The 20,521-nt window shown below is 35.9% G+C and overlaps 1 protein-coding gene across 1 annotated transcript; it reads left to right on the top strand.

Moving 5' to 3' along the window:
- The first annotated feature begins 889 nt into the window (after positions 1 to 889).
- On the top strand, positions 890 to 18,881 carry SmD3 (small ribonucleoprotein particle protein SmD3). Its single transcript, XM_090410296.1, has 2 exons — positions 890 to 1,270; positions 18,496 to 18,881. Exons 1-2 carry the CDS (start codon positions 952 to 954, stop codon positions 18,546 to 18,548), a joined length of 372 nt encoding a protein of 123 aa, XP_090266422.1. The 5' UTR covers positions 890 to 951; the 3' UTR covers positions 18,549 to 18,881.
- The last annotated feature ends 1,640 nt before the right edge of the window (positions 18,882 to 20,521 follow it).

Here is a 20,521-nt window from a genome sequence, read left to right as displayed (position 1 = left end):
TTAGGAGCCCTCTTGTACACATTTCTCTCAACTTTCCATTGCAGACATTTCATAGTTGACCTTGTTTATGTTATAGTAGCCCACAGATACGAGACCCTTCGACACTTCTGCGGATGTCAAAAGAAGGAGAATTCATTCCGATAATAGGGTAATCAATCCGTATTATGGGATGAGTATTTATTATTACACGTGGGAAAATTAACTTCTCTTTTATGATCATTGTAGTTTTTAAAGTGGTAAATATTTTGTTTCTATAACAGTTGGAAAATTTTACGTATAAAGCACGTGATTTCGCGTGTTGGTGACCAAATCGTACATCGCCTTATTTCTCCTCTTCAACATCAATTGATTCTTTTTGGCAGTCTGCCAACAAGAGCTCTCACTTCTGTGTAAAGAGAGACAATGTATGTTTCAAAATCAGAGCAGGCAGTATATCTCCATGACAACCCGTTACATCTGATAGAAATTTGTCTGCTATACTGATCGTCATAATATTAAGTTGGGCATCATATTATTAAATATGGGTTATCTCTTTAACCTTTTCAATATTACGCAAGTGCTCATATAATATGATACCAGTTATTCTTCTGGAATAAGAATATGGAAAAGTTTAAAGCATAACATCTTATTCTATGTGAAATTTTGCATTCTGCCGTATTTGGTTTGCATGTAAAAGAGAAGTAAATATAAAAGTGCATTTACAGCATATTTGTCCATACTCAGGAGTCTTAATAACATCTAAAAATCTATAATTTTATATTTACAATGTATTGGTTCTTTTTATTAGAACCAGCATTTTTAATTTTGCAATTTTTGATATTATGTTCATCGATGTTGTTTTTTCACAAATGTTGTGAGGGCGCTATAGTCACTATTATTTGGTGCTTATTGTCAGTGTTTTCTTGATTTGTATAAAGCGTGGTCTATATTGTTTCAGTTTGAAAAATAAAAATGTCATTAGGAGTGCCAGTAAAAGTACTTCACGAAGCAGAAGGACATGTAGTCACTTGTGAAACAACAACTGGCGAAGTTTATCGAGGTAAATTGGTTGAGGCTGAAGATAATATGAATTGCCAAATGGCCAATATTACCGTTACATATCGGGACGGTCGCGTATCCCAACTTGAAAATATTTATATCAGAGGTAGTAAAATCCGATTTATGATTCTCCCCGACATGTTGAAAAACGCACCAATGTTTAAAAAGATGGGACAAAGAGGAGGAGGTGGAAATGCTGGTCGTGGCAAGTCTGCAATCTTGCGTGCCCAAGGTAAGCATGTTTAGTCATTAACTATTGACTTGTATATTTTGAATAAGTTTGAATAATTTCATGACAGACGTAACGACTGCTTTTGATGGATACTAATAAAAATACCTTTATCTTCAGTTAGCGAAAAGAAATCGGTAGCTTGCAAAAGTAATCGTTATTATCTATCATTAGTTGCAAATATGAAAAGTCATTGTACTTCTCCAATCTCAAGGAATGGCAAGTAAACCAATTAATATACATATAAGAAAAAGTGATTGCATATCTCGATAATAAATTTTTCTAAATGTGTAGAGGTGCAACCTCAATTGGTCCTAAAGGTTAATGTTTTATTCTCCAATTTTAGTACTACTAAGATTGGAGAAAAAACATTAACTTCACCGTTTATAAAGTAACCGTTGGATGATGCGTTGGAAGTTACCGGAAAATAAACGAATTGCAAGAATACGAGGTATACCTAAACAGCATTTTGATTTTTACTGGTTGCCAAATAAATTTTGATTGGATGATTTATTAAAGCATTTGTGCGAATATATTTATTAAAATATCAAAAAGAAAGAAACCCTCTTCCTCCACTATGCATTTAAGATGTGGAAGCACTACATTTGCTTATCTTTTGATTCTGTTTTACTTTAATAACAACACTGATGTGTTGGGAGTATCTACTTACTTGTATAACTGCATAAACGTTTCTTAATTTCACTGAGTGCCATGCTAATTTGGGAGGAGAATAAGTTATTCTGTCCAAGCTTCTTACTCTAACTGCTGTTAATGCAGCTTTAGTTTTTGATTCTTGTATAAAGAATCAATATTCTTATTACATGCTCTCACTCGAAGGCAAACTCATTGAAGGAGAGAGAGAGAATTATCTTATCATAGACTTTAGGCCAAGTGGCATACTCAGTCTCATGCCATTGCTTTGTTGGTTTAATAATTCTTTTTTTCCATTTATTTCATATCTGTATACACTCAGGGGACAAAACATCAGAGATAGGGGTGATGGGAAGTTGACACTTGACTCTGGTCTCATGCCATTGCTTTTTTTGATCTTCTAATTCTTCTTTTTCCATTTATTTCATATCTATATACACTCAATGGACAAAACATTAGAGATAGGGGGGTGATGGAAAGTTGACACTGGCATCCCGAATGCAAAGTGAAACGTACTCAAACTGAATGCTGATGGTAAATAAGTAGACATCTGGGCTTCCCAACAGTGTATCACAATCGATGAACATGGGTAATTGTGGTGATCTTAGTGATTTTGATTGTGGACATATTATCGACGCAAGGCAAATGGGTCATTCTATTGTCCAAGTGGTTAGAACCCTAGGATTATCAAGGGTCTACCAAGAGTATACTATCAATGGACATACCAGTACCCAGTGAGCAAGTGGTGGCTGACCATTGCCATTGATGTAGACTGTCCATGCTCATACAGACCAACTGCAGGGCAATGTCAGCACAAATCGCATCCAGTTTCAGCGTTGGAGGTCCAAACAGCATCAGCGAGTGAATGGTACGGCATACCCTGCATACCATGGGCTATGGGAGCAAACACCCTAATCATGTAAAACTGTTGACAGCTTGTCATCAGGCACTGCACCTCACCTGGTATCAGGACCATCAAAACTGGAACCTCTGTAGAGTGGACCAGAGTCATGTGGTTAGATGATTTCTATCAGTTGTACTGAGCTGACAGGAGAGTGCAGGTGTGGTGTCGACAGCATGAGGCCATGGCCCTGTCATGCCAGGTCAGCTCTGTGATGGTTTGGGGAGCCTTCTAATGTGATGCTTTAGGTTCATTAGTGTGTCTGGCAAGATCCTTATACACTGTGAGCAACCAGAATGTGATGGCTGATCCTAGATGCTTTCATGGCCTTTTCACATTCTGCAGCTGCTGGTCTGTTTCAGCAGGACGATGTGCCACTTGCACTGGGCTGCAACCACCCAGGCATGGTTCGAAGAACACTCATCTGAAGTTGGGACTATCCAGTGACCTCCAAGGTCCCTGGATTTAAATCCATCTTTCTGCGATATCATAGAGCAAGACATCAGATCCACATATCTGGGAGACTGACATCTAAAGCGTAGTTGTGGATGATGCTGCACCTGGCATTGCTGGAATTCCCTCCAGCATCTGGTGGAGTCAATGCCTCTGAGAACAGGCTGTTATTTGCACTAGTGGAGGACCATCACGCTATTAGATATCTCTAATGTTTTATCCATTGAGTGTAGTATTTTTTGGCAGACTGATGTTATTCATTCAATTTAACTGTTCTAACCATTTTTTTTTTTTAATATTTACTTTTATAGTGGTTAATTGGTTTTATATTCAGGGATTGTAAAATTTCTTCTGTTTTATGGTCTCACTATCTAGCTGCTGGGTATATCTAGAGTGAATTATACCATTAATAATTATCTGTCATAGTAAAAATTATTCATTCATACTCTTATCATTACCAGCAGATTCAGGCAATGCATTCACTTGCATACCACTCTCCATAAAAATAAAAATAATAACTCTTTTATTCACCACTCTCTTGTACAGTTTCCATGGATGTTCTCTAGTTCTTATGTTTTATGTTCTGCCATCTGAAAAATCTTTTATCCATCCAGTAAGTACCTCTCAACAGCTTAAACACCTGTCATATCTCTCCTTGATATTCTATCTGCATACTGCAGATTCTGTCTGAATAGTTAAAGCTCCATGGTCCTGAAATCATTTTTATCAATTGCTTCTACATCCTCTCCAAATCCCAGTAACCACATTTGAACACAGTAATTCTATTAGAAAGGCTTATACGTTGGTTATACATGATTATTAATTAACTTAAGGAATTCATAACGTACACTAGAATATAAATTAAACTTTAATATATATTTCCAATATTTCGGCAACATCACGTTGCCATCTTCAAAGGAACTTACAATAAAGACACGTGCATGCAGGCACTACACACAGTAAATGAGGATGAAGCGAGAAAGCCATTGTTTCTCCTAAAAGTCCTGATGGTACCCCCCTAGCAGGCTATGTAGGTATTCTTGGCCGTTGCTGAAGGTCTCCTAATGTACGTCTCCCAAATTTGGGGCAGTCTCATGCAACCAAATTTGTTGAGGTTTGGTTCTTATGGCTGAGGCTGATTCCATGAAAAGTCTTTCAAATTTGAACTTGCTACGGTGTATTATTGTGGTTTACTTCCGCTGTATTCTGTGGCATGTATCCAGAGCATGGTCTGCAAGACCAGAGTGGCTATACTGGTGAAAACGGATGTAGTCCTTGTGTTCTGAAATTCTGATATTTGCTGTCCTGCCTATTTGGCCAAAGTAGGACAGCTTACAGCTGCAAGGGACCTGGTATAGTAGGTCTAGGGGAAGTGGTTGGTCTTTAGTGGAGCAGATAAGGGATGCCAGTTTTTTATATGGTCTGTAACAAGAGGTCAAGTCGTTTTTTTTTTAAGATTTTGGTAATTTTTTCTGAGATGCCTTGGATGTAGGAATGGTGATGGATTTAGAGTAATCCTTGTTGTGAGGGGGTGGGTTGTGATTTACTGGTTTCAATATTTTTTGGATTTTTTTGGGAGGTATCCATTGGCTGAGAAAGTGTTGAGGATGTGATTTAGTTCAGCAGTTTGGACATTGTCATTTGAACAGATTAGTTTAGCCCTGTTGTGTCTTAATAACTCCATAATGTTGTGAGGGGGGGGGATTGTTGGTGAATGTATCTGCCTGTATGGGTGGGTTTTCTATAAACTGAAAAAAAACCAAGATTCCATCAAGCTGGCAGGTGACTAGTGTGTCTAGGAAAGGGAGGTTGTTGTTTTCCTCTTTTTCCATGGTGAACTTGATTCTGGGGTGTTGGTTGTTTAAGTGTGTTAAGAAGGAGAGGAGTGTATCAGAGCCATGTGGCCAAATAGCGAACACATCATCAACGTAGTGAAGCCACATGGTTGGTTTTTGTGGGGCAGAGTTTTGGGGGCTTTCACTATAAGGCAGAGTTTAAGTGTTCGCTATTTGGCCACATGCCTAAATCACATCCTCAACAGTTTCTAAGCCAGTGGCTACACCCCCCCCCCCCAAAATCCAAAAAATATTGAAACCAGTAAACCATAACCCCCCTCCCCCCTTCTTCAGAACAAGGATTATTCTAAATCCCTCACCATTCCCTACATCTGAGGCACCTCAGAAAATATTACCAAAATCTTAAAAAAAAAACATGATTGGACTTCTTGTTACACACCATATAGAAAATTGGCATCCCTTATTTGCTCCACTAAAGACCAACCACTTCCCCTAGATTCTACCTGGTGTATATCAGGTCCCTTGCAGCTCTAAGCTGTCCTACTTTGGCCAAACAGGCAGGACAGCGAATATCAGAATTTCAGAACACAAGGACTACATCCATTTTCACCAGTATAGCCACTCTGGGGTCAAAGCTGTATAACTGAGAAGAGATCTCCACATAGCCTTTAAAGGAATTCGGAGAACCGACCAGGGCTTCTGACCTAATGTCCAATCCTCACCTTCTCGTGGTGCACCCTGTTGGGTATCTACCTGGATACTGAATGAACAAGGATGGGCTGGCAATTTGGGAGTTAGCCGACCAAATTGTATTCTTATTGGCTAAACCAAAATAAAAAATGATGGTATGACTTGACAAAATTTCATGCCGGCTGGGGCATTGCCTGGTTAAACAAGGCCCCCGTTGTTTTCACCAGGGCGAACAGTGAAAGGTCACCTACTGGAACAAATCTGAAAACAAACCCCAACTCAACATCACCAGAGTTAAAGATCGGTACTATCAACATAAGAAGCCTGAATGGCAAAGAAATGGAGCTAGCTGAGGAATTAGATAAGTAGCAGATCGACATAATAGGGGTGACTGAAACAAAAAAGACAAAAACTGGTGAGATCTTTCTGAGCAATAAATACAAAATGTTATATTCAGGCAATGACAATCAAGGAAAAGAAGGAAGGAGTAGCCATAGTATTCAACACAAAATACGAGGCTAATCTTCTTGAATGGCAGTCAGTCTCAAGTAGAGTAATGTGGGCAAATATCAAAATGGGGAACTGGACAATGAGACTTATTTGTGCGTATGGTCCCACAGAAGATTCTACTAAGGTAGAAGTGAAGGAATTTTTTGAGGCTTTAGAAAAAGCAACTGACACAATGAAAAAGGAAAAGTTGGTCCTTGTTGGGGATCTAAATAGCAGAGTAGGAAATGATTGTGAGACATACAAAAATATTTTGGAAAAAGTTGCAGAAAAGAGCAAAGCTAATAATAATGGCAAATATCTGTTGGATTTCTGCTCAAGATATGGACTGGTTATTACTAACACCATGTTCCAACATAAAAATGTGTACAAATTCACATGGAAAGAAGAGGCAAAGAATAAGAAAAGTCTCATTGACTATGTTATTGTTGATAGTGATGTTTTCTCCCTGTTGCAGGACACCAGAGTGTACAGAGGATTTGAAATTGGAAGTGATCACTATTTAGTCTTGAGCAGAATAAAATTGAATTTCATATTGAAAAGAATAACATGTAAGAAAGTTTTAAAGCGAATAAAAGTTGAGCAGCTCTCAGATGTGAACTGGAGACTAAAATACACAAAGATTATTGAAGAAAGAGTTTGAGAACAGGAATCAAACCTTGGAGATTCAGTGGCAAACTCTGAAGAAAGCCCTCATTGGTTCAGCTAGAGAGACATGTGGTGAGGTTGTCTGCAAGAATAGAAAAATTAGAACTCCAGGGTGGACACAGGAAGTTAAAGAGGCAGTGAATGAAAAGAAGAAAGCATATCAAAAGTTCCTGGCAAATAAGTGAGCTTGTGCTCTTAGAGAATACAGAGACAAATGCAAGAATGCTAAACACTGTGTAAAACTAGCTAAACAAAAGTCATGGGAGGACTTTGGCAAGAATATAGAAAATAAATATGAAGAAGGTGGCAAAATATTCTGGAGGTTGTTGAAGAAGCTTAGGAATAGGGGAAAGAGTGCTGTAAAAGGAGTTAGAGATGATAAAGGTAACATGAAAACCAGAGAAAAAGATATCCTCGAAGTATGGAGTAATTATTTTGAAAAACTGCTAAATGAAACAAGCAGTGGTAAAAAAACACTGACCAGGTATGCAGTCAGGAATACATATCCATACTTGAAGTAGAAAAAGCCATCAAAGACTTGAAATGTGGAAAGGCAGAAAGAGTAGATGATATTCGACCAGAAATGCTGAAGTATGGTGGTATAAGAGTCTTACAGTGGCTGCACTGCATAGTTCAGAAGGCCAGGGCAGAGGGACAAATTCCTGATGATTGGAGTAGAGCTGTCATAATACCCATATATAAAAAGGGAAATAAAACTGAATATGAAAATTACAGAGGTATTTCCCTACTGAGTGTTCCTGGCAAGATCTATGTAAGTATACTTGAGAAATGGTTGAGAAGAATTGTGGAAGAACAAGCTGGATTCAGGCCAAATAGAGGCTGTCAGGATCAGATCTTCACTTTACGGCAAATAGTCAAGAAAGCATTTGAATATAACAGAGATCTGTATTTAAGTTTTGTCGATTTGGAAAAAGCATATGACCAGGTGCCAAGAGAGAAGCTATTCAATACACTACAGTTATATGGTGTCAATGGGGCATTATATCAAGCGATACTTAATCTTTATTTGAGTAAGTCAGCAGTCAAAATTGATGGAAATACAGGAAGATGGTTTAATGTTAAATCTGGTGTGAGACAAGGATGTACATTATCCCCTCTGTTATTCATTATCTATATGGATCACATTATAAAGGAAAGTGGTATTAAACATGATATCAAAATTGGAGATGTTAATGTCAGCTCTTTCCTTTATGCGGATGATGTTATACTTCTAAATAAATCCGCTACAAGTCTGCAAGCTTCTCTGACTAAATTGAATAGCTGTTGTAATAGATATGGTATGAAGGTCAGCAATAAAAAGACAAAGACAATGAAAATAGGCAGAATCATTGAAAATGTCAACTGCGTTGTGAACAGAGAACCTGTGGAACAAGTAAAACATTTCAGATACTTAGGCACGATTTTTAGTGAAGATGGTAAATTAAATATGGAAATAGACAACAGAATCAACAAAGCTGGTATTGTAGAGTGTCAATTGAATAAATTCATATGGAATAAGAGAGAAATTAGTTGGAACATTAAATTAGCTGTATACAAGACAGTGTTCAAACCAGTTTTAACTTATGGATCTGAGAGCTGGGTCAGAAGTAAAACACTTGACCAAAGACTAGAGACTGCAGATATGAGAGTCCTGAGAAAGAGTATAGGCATGAACTGATGGCATCAATGGCAATATCATATTGAAAACGAGGATATTAGGAAAGAACTTGACATTGTCAACATCCAGGAATGCGTTAGCAGAGATAATCTCAGGTGGTATGGTCACTTAAGCAGAATGGGCGAAGAAAGATTAGCAAAACAAGTGTTCTCTGCCAGGTTGGCAGCAAAATGACTCAGAGGAAGACCAAGATATAGGTGAATTGATACAAAGTGCCTTAGATGATAGAAATATAAAATCTGGTAATGTTGAAGTCTTGACAAGTAACAGACTGATTTGGAGGAAAATTGTAGATAGGAAGTTAGTAATGATGTAAATTTTTCATGTAGTACTATCATATCCTGTACACCCCTTGAGGGTATATGGCAGGAATTTGATGATGATAGCCACTCTGGTCTTGCAGACCATGCAATGAATACATGCCACAGAATTCAGTGGAAGAAAGCCACAATAATATAACAGTAAGTTGAAATTTGAAAGACTTTTCATGGAAACAGCATCAGCCCTAAGAAATATGCCTAACCTCAACAAATTTGGTTGTATGAGGCTGCCCCTGATTTGGGAGATGTACATCAGGAGACCATCAGGACTTTTAGGAGAAACAATAGCTTCCTTACTTTGTCCTTATTTACTGTGTGTAGTGCTTGCATGCACGTCTTTATTTTAAGTTCCTTTGAAGATGGCAACGTTTAGTTGCTGAAATATTGGAAATATATATTAAAGTTTAATTTAATTTATATTCTAGTGTACGTTGTGAATTCCTTAAGTTAATTAATAATAATCTTGAACACAGTAGTATAAAAAGAGCAGGTGCACTGGAAATTTTAAGTGATGAACTCAAAATATATAAAATGCATATAGTGGCAATTCAGAATTGGTAGTGGTGAACATAGATTATTTGTTATATGGTGGAAATATCACAGGAGGACATGAACTAGGAACAGGATTTATGATACAGAGAAGGCTATGGGAGTCGCTAATAAGTTTGAGGCCATCAACTAAAGATTCAGTAAAATAAGACTGCTAACAAAACAGTTCAAAATAACCTTAATGCCCATGCAACCAGAGTAAACTGATCAGGATACTAAGGATGATTTCTATGATACTCTGGAAGGAATAATTGATGAATTACCAAGTAATGTCATTATTATACTTTTAGGTGACCTTAATGCAAAAATAGGAAAAGAAGAAATCGCTAGACAAACGATCAGAAATAATAGCCTACATGAAATCTCAAATGATAATGGGATAAGGTTAATAAATTTAGCAATATCCAAGAATCTGATAATAAGTAGCACAACATTTATGAGAAAAGACATCCATAAGCAAACATGGACATCTTTAATTGAATAAAGATTTAGAAGCAGTATTCAAACTGTTAGAAGCTATAGAGGTGCTGATTGTGATTCAGAATATTATTTGTAGGATCAGTAATGAAAGTAAAACTTAACGAAAACTGTTTCAATAAAAATAAAAAAAAATCCTAAACTCAATATCGATAATCTGAAAAACAATAACAAGATCAAACTACTCGAGTGAAATAAAAGCCGAGCTTAATAATATTGAAGAAACTGAAAATATTGATACTCTATGGAATGAAATTAACTGTTGTATAAACAGAGCATCTGAAAAAGTTTTAGGATTCCAAAATACTTCATACCACAATAAATGGTTTAATAACAAGTGCAAAGAAGCTAAACTTAAATGGTTTCAGAACCAACAGGACAACAATAACTATCAAAACTATAGATCTGCTAGCAGAGAATCAAATAAAATTTATTAGGCAAGAAAAAAAGACGATATCAAAAAGAATTAATTGATAAAACTGTTAAAGATAATAGATATAAAAATGCAAGGAACTTTTTTCAAGGTATAAATAAAGTAAAGACAGGCTATCAGTCAAGAACTGCAATAATTAATGATAATAAAGGACAGATTATTGCAAATGACAAACAGATGGCCTGAAAGGTGAAGGGAATATTTCAAACAGCTGATAAACTGCCAAAATCCCAAAGCAACATTCCTAGCCAGAATTTATTCTACTTGTGAACCAGAAGTCAAAGAGCCATCATTTAGTGGAGTAGAAACAAGCATTAAAACTTAAAAATAATAAAGCTGCAGGATTTGATAAAGTCACATCTGATCAAATTAAATATGGAGGAAAATAATTAACTAACACACTAATTAAACTCGTGGAAAAATTAAAAACTGCCAGAAGACTGGAAAGAATCATTAATAATCCCCATCCACAAAAAAGGTGATAAAAGGAAATGTAAAACTATAGAGGCATCTCACTTTTCAGTGCTAGTTACAAAATCCTGTCTGATATTATCCTAAAAAGAATTATTCCATATGCAGAGGAGATTCTTAGAGAATATCAGGCAGGATTCAGAAGAAATTGATCAACTTTTTACCTTGAGACAAATTCTAGAGAGAAATTGGGAATACAATAAAGAAAGTCATAACTCTTCATTGACTTCCAAAAAGCATATGATAGTATACATCGAGAAAATTTATGGAATATCTTAAAGGAATTTGGGATACCAGAAAAACTAATCAGATCAAAATGTGTGTAGTGGAAAATCAATATAGAGGCCTCGCTAACAACATATTGCCATTCAAGGTCTCCACAGGTTTAAAACAAGGAGGTGCAATATCACCTATACTATTCAACATAGCCTTAGAAAACGTAATTCGAGAAACAACGAAAAGTACTGTGTCATGCTCTGCATCATTCCTGGGGTATGCAGACAATATTGATATTATAGCTGAAACTTTTATAAACCTTAAAACCTCTTCCAAAAAAATAGGTCTTAATATTAACCAAAATATTTAAAAGTATCTAGACATAATGATCTCAATAAGCCATCAACTATTCAATCTGACATGATATTGAAAAACTCAATACAATTTAAATATCTAGGCTCTATAATAACTAAAGATAATAAGATCCAAACAGAAATAAAGATGAGAATCCAAGCAGGTAATAAATCATATTTCTCACTTCAGCACCTCCTCTCATCTAAAAATCTGTCATGAATCTAAAATAAATACCTACAGAATGCTAATTAGACCAGTCATATTATATTATATGGTGTAATAAAAGCTGATGATCAATTACAATGCTTCAAAAACAAAATCTTAAGAAAAATATTTGGTCCGGTGAAAGATCCTGTGACAGATGAATGGAGAAGGCGAACGAATAAAGAACTCTATGAACTTTATAAGAAACCACTAATAATAAATGAAATCCGAGCTAGTCACATGAGATGGTTAGGTCACCTGGAAAGAATGGAGGATAACAGGCTAGTGAGGAGAACCTTTCTACATCACCCAAATGGAAGACATCCTAGAGGAAGACCCTGCAGAAGATTGATGGATAACATTGAAATGGACATGAAAGAGTTGAAACAAACTGCAAAACTGGGAGGAATTGGCCAAAGATAGGAAAAAATGGAGAACTGTGGTGCTTGCAGCTAAGAACCTTAAGAGTTCATGAAGCTCAAGAAGAAGTATACAAATATGTCTGATCAGAGCTTTATGCAGTGGAATTGCTACCAGATTATCTCTGCTAATAAAATGGTGGTGATTCCATTGTATAAGCTCCCTTCCCGCAAAGATGTTTTATTAATGCTTTATATGATAAAAGTGTGTGGTGGTGGTGTTAATACCGTGAAAAATAAGTCATGAATAACCATCAACACCTAAGCTTATCTGTTAGATCTATTGTATAAGGTTTCTTAATGTTGCAGCAATCTGTTGAGTAGTTTTTGCAACGTGCATCTTGAATTTCAAATTCCAAATCACTATCATCCCAAGATCCCTTGTTAACTTCACGTACCTCCACTTATAAGCTATGTTTAATTGGTTCCTGTATCATTTGCAGATCTCTCAAAATTCAAAACCTTTGACTTAGTAGCATCAAAGTGTCATCCCCATGCATCTGTCCATTTTTCCAGCTTATTCAGATCCTCCTCAAGAGTTCTTACTCTTGCACTACACTTTAATAGTCTTTCCTAGTTTCATATAATCTAACAACTGAATTTCTTCATGAATTTCACTGTCAGTATCAGTGATATGAAGGTTGGACAGTAATGGTTCTACTGCAGAGCTGTGTGGAACCTCACTGGTAATTTTCCTCTTCTGTGATATTGCTTCTCTGTACACAGTCCATTATATTTCAGACCAGTTGTCAATCCACTTCAACTTAATATCCAAATCCCATGCTTTGCAGTTTAAATATCAGCTTATGTGGCACCCTATCCAATGCCTTTGCAAAATCCAAAAATGTATACTGTGTATTTCCCCTCATCAACCATTCTTGTTACTTTATAGAAGTAACAAGAAGTATTATAGAAGTTAACTAGATTACTGAAACAAGAGCATATCCCTAACACCTATTATCCTTGTTTTTATATGGGCTCTTACCAATCTCCAATATCTTAATAACCACAGAAGAAATATCAGGGTTATCAAAACTATCCCTGTTTAAGGCCTTGTAGAGAGCCACCTACTGATCCAAATGTAGCATAACTTTGAACGAATACATTGTGCATCATGCGGAAGTGGGATCTGTGTGTGTGTTGGGGGGGGGGGTTAGTTCCAAAATTCACCACCAAGATATTGTAAAGACCAAATGGGTGGAATTTGCATTTATGCAAAGTTGTGGGTGCCAGGAGGGTTTAAAAAGATGGACACAGGATTTTGATTTATTCCTTCATTCTGATTGTTAATACCCTCCATAGTGATGGCACTAACCTTGTCACAGTGTGCTTTGTTTGCAAAACTGTACTACCTAAACAGTTGCAATGCTGTCTGTTGCTATTGCTACACTCCACGAACTTCGTTGTCTCAGCAAATGTTGATGAGGTCCACTATCTCCATGTGTTCTGCAACAAATAATTATTCATTTTTTAATGGGATCATTGGGAGTTAGAGGTCACAAACCATTGAGTTCACAACAAGTGAATGAAGTTGCTACTGACATTGTGGAGCTGGCCATGAATAATAGTATTGGTTCCTGTATCAAGACATATGGACATGCCTTACACAATCGTTTGGAAAATTCTACAGAAGATTCTGCATTTCTGTCCATTCAAGATAACCCTGCTACAGGAGTTGTGCCCACAGGACTTTGAAAGTCGACTGACATTCGCTTTAACATTCCTTGCTCATGGAATCATGGAGTTGGATGCTGCATGGCCATGGATGATTTTGTGGGGAGATGAGGCTCACTTTCACCTGAATGGAGTTGTGAATACCCACAATTGCTGGGTATGGGCTATGCAAAACCTGCATACAATCCAACAAATTCCTTTGCATTCTTCCAAAGTTACTGTCTGGTGCTGGTTTATTTACAGCTTTGTTTATCATTGGACCATTCTTCTTCGAGGACATTCACTAGTCAGGTCCTGTGACCTGCTCAGTTACTGTTGAGAGCTATTGTGATATAACAAAGTTTTGTTGTGCCACAGATACAACATTGCCTATCCATGCAATTGTCATTTTTGTGCAGGATGGGAATCTCTCCACACATCGGTTGATCCATACACGAGGTTCTTCAAGAACATTTCATGGATGCCAGAGTGATCAGGTGTATGTTTCCCACTGCATAGCCACCTTGTTCAGCTGATCTATGACAACCCCCCCCCCCCTTGACTTCTGGCTCTGAGGATTTCTCAAAGACAGGATTTATCAGGATCATACTGATAACTTGCCAAGTTAGCAACAGCATAACATTGGTCCCAACCAGCTGTATTCTGCCATTGAACACACTCTGCAAAGGACCCAGTTTCTGGCATATTGGGAAGGAGAGCACATTGAACAGTGCAGCCTGTGAATGCATAATTTACACTGTGTGACACACAGTGTATTCCTGCAAAGTTTTGCAGCATTTGAATCACTGGGTCTCCACCACACCTTAAACAGGGATACTTTATTTATTTTTGATCACCCTGTATATTGGTCTATAGTTTGATGCCTTCATTTTTCCTGCCACCCTTCTCTATTCTCTAGTGACTTTTATAGTTTCAAGGCTTTCATTAAACAGTCAGGTCAGTGATGCTGATAGTTCTTTAGTATATTTCTTTAAGATATGTAGCAAAATTTCATCAAATCCCACCTTGCTGACATCCAGAGTACTTATTATTCTAAATACATCCATTTCAATCACTACTGATCCTGCAGTCCTCTCTGTATCCTTTGGAATAAAACTTGCTTTTCAGAATGAAATACTTTGTTAAATAACTACTATATTATTTGCCTTGATCACTCAATGAGCCACCTGTTTCATCTAGCAAAACTGATTATCCACAGTTTTTTTTTTTTTTTGTCCTCTTGATGGCTGCATAAAAAAATTCCTTGGGATGTAGTGCCAATTTCCTTATATTCTAATTTACTCCTCCTTACTATACCAGTTGCCTTTCTTACTTGAACTTCATATTCCTCATGCACTTGTAAATTCTTTTTTGATATCCTTAGTCATCCATTTAATCTAAACCTTATTTTCCAATTTTCCCATCCTTAATGCTTCAAGTTCGTTTCTAAGACTAACTTTCAAAGCACTTTCTTTTTCATATGCTTATGTAACTCCAAGACTATATGGTACAGCCTCTCCACTCTGATTAACCCAGTTTCCCTGTTCTTTACTCTCATTTTTATTCATATTTCTCTCCTCCTTGCCCTTATGCATTCTATCACTCTGCCTGCCATAATCACTTCCTCACTTAAGGTAAGTGATGTGAAGTCTACAGCCTCTATATGCAAGTAACCTAGTCATGAATATATTCTTGTCTATTATAATTTACTTGATAATCAAGTGAAAACTTCCTACAACCAATGGATCAGGGAGTTATGAGGTTCATAGAAGACTTGCAGTCCACTCCCTCATCTAAAATACATTTCTGGCCAGACAGAGAAAACATCATCAGTATATTCTTAGCCAGATTGGATGGAAGTAATAAGTAGCATTTTTTAAATGTGATGGTTTTTTAGAATCTCTAGCTACCCCTAAGAACTATCATAGATCTTTATAAATACCAATATATAAAGCTCCAAAGATTGGGCAATTGGAATTTTAAGTTCTACTCAACAAGGAAGCTACTAGCTAGCATCTTTTGAGAGCATCCTTGTAGGAAACTTTCAACAGATGCTAGCCAACACATTGGGACTTCAGTCTAATAAGTTTTCACTTCTGCTGCATTGCCTATGTGCTTGATAGTTTATGGGGAAGGGGGGGATTGTCTGTATATTTGACCAGCAAACTAGATGCATGTTTATACAAAGTTCTAGATATTTATGCATATGTTAGCAGGGTTTCCCAAAGTGTGTTCCACGGAACGCCGGTATTCCGCGACAAGTTCTCCTGGAATTTGTTCATTTTAGTTTTCTAAGCATTTTTCATGAATAAATATTTTATAGTGGAAATATTCTGAGGAGAATAATATTCATGAATATGTCGAAAAGCTCAGACCCAGAATGCCTCATAACATCTGTGTAGCAAATGTTAGTGACCAAGCCGTGTATTTTTAAACGTGGAAATATTCATTAATTTTCACATATCGAAACCTTTCAACATTTGGGAAAGGGAATACCACTGTTTATGACCGGTCATAAAAATTGCCTGCAAGTGGATTATAACAATGGGCGGCCTATCCTCTGTTCTCAAAACTGAAGGAAATGACATTTGTGTAGCAAATGTCAGTGACCAAGTGGCATATTTTTAAACATGGAAAGATTGTTGAAAAATTTCGATGTGTGAAAATAAACGATAATTCAAGAATATTTCCATGTTTAAATCAATATGTTTAATTGGTTTAAATGACCAATTTTATGATTGGTCATTTGTTTATGACCAATCATAAAAATTGCCTGCAAGCTGATTACAACAATGGGTGGCGTATCCTCTGTTCTGAAAACTGAAAGAAATAACATCTGTGTTGCAAATGTTAGTGACCAATCAGCAAGGAAGTATAAAGAAAATTTTTCCACTAAAATTGAAGATCAAGGTAGTCTGTATCCAGTTCTCAAATCTAGTAATACTGAATACTTTCTTTGCAGGTTCGTATTGTAGGGTGAAAGTTTTGAAACCGTAGTGTCGTGATTTTTTAAAAGTAATAGACCTGTAGATTTAAATTTTAATATGAATAAGAGACAAGCGACTTTCTTTAATTTTGGTATTAAGAAATCTCTTATTGAAGGTGTTTGTGACGCAACTGATAGTGAGTCATCCACCACCAGTCTACAAAGCGATCTCCAGGATGTATGAAAGGAGGGGAAAACTACCAGCACACAGGAGAAAAAGTCTGCATTCACTCATAAATACTTATATTATAAATTTTGTTGATCAGAATGGGATATGTCAATGAAAATCAGCACAAATTAATTTAATGATTGTTTAATTAATTATTAATGATTAATTAATAATAATAAAAAGCAGCTAAATTAACAATTAATTATTAATTAATACGTTACGAAATAACCAAGGTGTGCATGAAAATTTCAGGATTTGTGAAGTGTTCCGTCATAGGAAAAGTTTAGGAAACGCTGCGTTAGAGTATGGTGTAATTTCCACTTTTTTTGAAAATCAAGTGTCAGGTGAATACATCCTTCCTAAAGGGAATTGGGTGGACATCTGCATTGAAGATGTTTTTCCATCGAAGATTTCTGCAGCAAAATATGTTGCTGTTCTACGAGACATTCCCATGACAATATCCTTTAGTGCTTGAAAAAACTTGCTAACCTGCTGAAGTTGGTATGCTGACTTGTACAGTCATCTGATCTCTATCAAAATTCCAAAGTAGTCAATTAATCAAAAATTCACAATCAAAATCAGGAGTCAGGCAAGAACTTGATACATTGCATTTACTGAATTATTTCTGTGAAAGGGAGAGATTCTCATGCAAGGAGTGATGTGTATGATTGTCTCTCTCTTTCCCTACTCCTATGCTCTCATACCATAGATGCTGTATTTGTGACATCCATGTGGTAAGCACGTGGTTCTCACATTCTTGTAAGAATCATTTCCTAATCGAAAATGAAACCTTTAGTTCAAAAGACATATTTCGGTGATTACACCACATTTTTTTATTATTATTCAGTTCTATAAAACACTGAAATAATAGTTCCCGACAAGTTTCAGTGTTTTATAGAACTGAATAATAATAAAAAAAAATGTGGTGTAATCACCGAAATATGTCTTTTGAACCAATTAGCCACAGACATTTATGCCTGCAAGAAACCTTTAGTTTTTTTATGTGAAGGTTTTGGTGAGATTATTGTAATTCTCCATGGATTTGAAATTCATCATGGGAAGTTGATACCTAACATGTATGTAAAACTATCTTACATCACTTAATTCATTCACTGACTATTCCTGACCTTATTTAGCAGTGTTTCAATCACTGATCATCCTATGTGCAAAAACTAACATTTTCTTTCTCACATTTTTATACAAGTTCATTTGGTGGTGATCCCTTCTGTACAGTGCCTAGAAGTTATTTTGGCCTCTTTTTTCCCCCCATCCATTTGTAGAGTTGCAGTTGTAGAGTTAATATTAGTTGCAAGTAGTTTTTATTGCCAAAACAAACTTGGGTTTTTAATCCTGCAACTCAGAAAAATTGGCTATTAGAACATGGTATTTTATATAAATAATAAATACTTAAATAGGATTCGAAACATTCAATGTACAAATATCTTACTGCCATATTCTCATATTTAGCTGCTGAGTTAGCAAAAGATTGATCTGACAGTCTACCAGAGCTTAGGGTATAAGAATGTAACCAATTCCCCCCTAAAGGGGGATCTTCTTGTTCCCTTTAGGAAACAAAAGGTTTTTAAAAGATTTATTTATTTATCATATTTCATAATGTTCTTTCTTGTTTATTTTTTTTATTTTTATTTTTAGCTGCTGCAAGAGGCAGAGGCAGAGCTAGAGCCCTCTTCCAGCGGAGAAAGTGAAGAGAATTTAATTGAAGAGTTGTTTATTTTCTGAAATATTATTTTGAAGTGCTTTGGCACAAAATATTGTAACTAGGACATTTGATATTATTTTTAAAATTCCTTTTTTATTATGAACCTTTACTTATTTTAAGAACTTTATTTCTCTTTTTTTTATATGTAACCTTAAAAAGGAAGTTGGTTCATCCTGCTATATTGGGATCACAAGTTTTTTTTTTTTTTTTCAATCAAGTTCAGTTAAAGAGAAGAAAATGTTGATATTTGATTTAAAAGTACTGTATATAGTTTGTGTGATTTTCTATAAATTGAAATAAAGTGCAATTTTTTTTTCTATTTAAAAATTAAAACCTTATTTCACCTTGGACTCCTAACCTCTTGAAGAAATATAGCAGTAATTTTTGATTCTAATTATTTCAATCTGTTGCATAATACTGTACAAATGCACTACTAACAGATTAGCTAAACATACAAAGTATAAAGTGATGACTAGAATGAATGTTACAATAATACTGAAAGAAGTGGTTCACCAGGGAGGACAAGGTGCCCTTTTTTCCCTTTTTCTTTTTCCCAAAAGAAAAAGGAAAAAAACACTAGAAAATTTTCCCCAAATTTTTTCCTAATTAAAATTAATTTTTTTATTTATGTTGTGTCATGTCTTCTATTTCTATATTACTTATGAATTAGTGGTCACATAAGGTGGGAATCACGGCTGCTGTGAACGCAAGCTGAACAAAGTAATGTTCAGGCGGACCGAGCACTGCTTCGTTTGCACGAACCAAGCCAGAGGAGATCACGGGTATCATGTATTGGTGATCACTGCTGATGCTCAGTCAGGTCGTATGCGATGTGTAGTGTGTATTCTCAAATCGTGTACTTAACTCCCCTCCACACATGCACATTAAATCTTGAGTTGATGCTCCCCCTCCAGATTAAATCCTGGGTGCACCACTGACTGAAAGTATTTTAAGTTTACAAGAAAATATGTGGTAACAGCTGTTTATAATGGAGAAAGCAAATGACATAAAAGTTGCAACTAACATGCCATATAACTTTGTGAAAAGGAGCCTGCCTGATGTGTATGCAACATACATATGGCAAAGCGAGTTCTTGCAGGAACTGAATGTGCATGGTGTGAACATGTTAAGGAATTCCAGATCAGTATTTTTTGGCTGGTAGATGAGCAGAAAAGAATTGCGATTTATTTCATTTTATATTGGCTAGGGAGAAAGGAAAAACATCTTCATTTTCTGTATATATTCTGAATTATAACTGTTTTGAAGCTTATATGCTGAAATTAATTCTTAACTATTTTAATACAGATCATTTTATTAAAAACACTTGTACCTTATTTTGTTTAACCTGCTTTTGCCATTGCCCAGTATTAACCCTTCATTGTATGTTTTGGTTAATCACCGTGACAAAGCTGCAAGAAAAGTAAACTGAATGCTTTTTTTTTTTTTTTTCCTTTCTCTCATTTATAGGTTAAATCAAATTTTAAGCCACAAAAATATAGTTAAAGGATTAAAGAAATATTTTAAATTCATTCTTCAAACTGTCTATGAAATGTGTACAGTAAGAGAGATCTAAATTCAGGTTCCGATTTATGCTGATTCACTTTTACGTGTTTTTTTTCTCTCTGCTACTGCCTATACATTGCTATGCACTTGGGTGTATGTGTCGTGTGTCCAGCACTTCATCTCATATCTTCATGTTGAAAATTCATTGCTGATTTGAAGATTAACTTCAAAAATAGAGGTATGTAAATGTTAGTTCGATACACTTCTGATGCTTGGTTCCACACATAAATAATTTACTATAGGTTTAATTTACACTCTTATCAAACATGTCAATAACACCATCAAAGAAAAGTCATAAGTATATGTTGGCACATGAAAAGGGGCTGTGTGCTGTTACTAGTTTCGATATGAAATTAAAAATCATTCAAAATCCTGAATTTCATTTTAAGATTGTTG

The sequence above is a fragment of the Typopeltis vanoorti genome, chromosome 20 (assembly GCF_054136105.1).
Source record: "Typopeltis vanoorti isolate ZY-2024b chromosome 20, IOZ_Tvanoo_1.0, whole genome shotgun sequence".
Classification (NCBI taxonomy): domain Eukaryota; kingdom Metazoa; phylum Arthropoda; class Arachnida; order Uropygi; family Thelyphonidae; genus Typopeltis; species Typopeltis vanoorti.
This window is presented reverse-complemented; position numbering and strand designations above follow the sequence as displayed.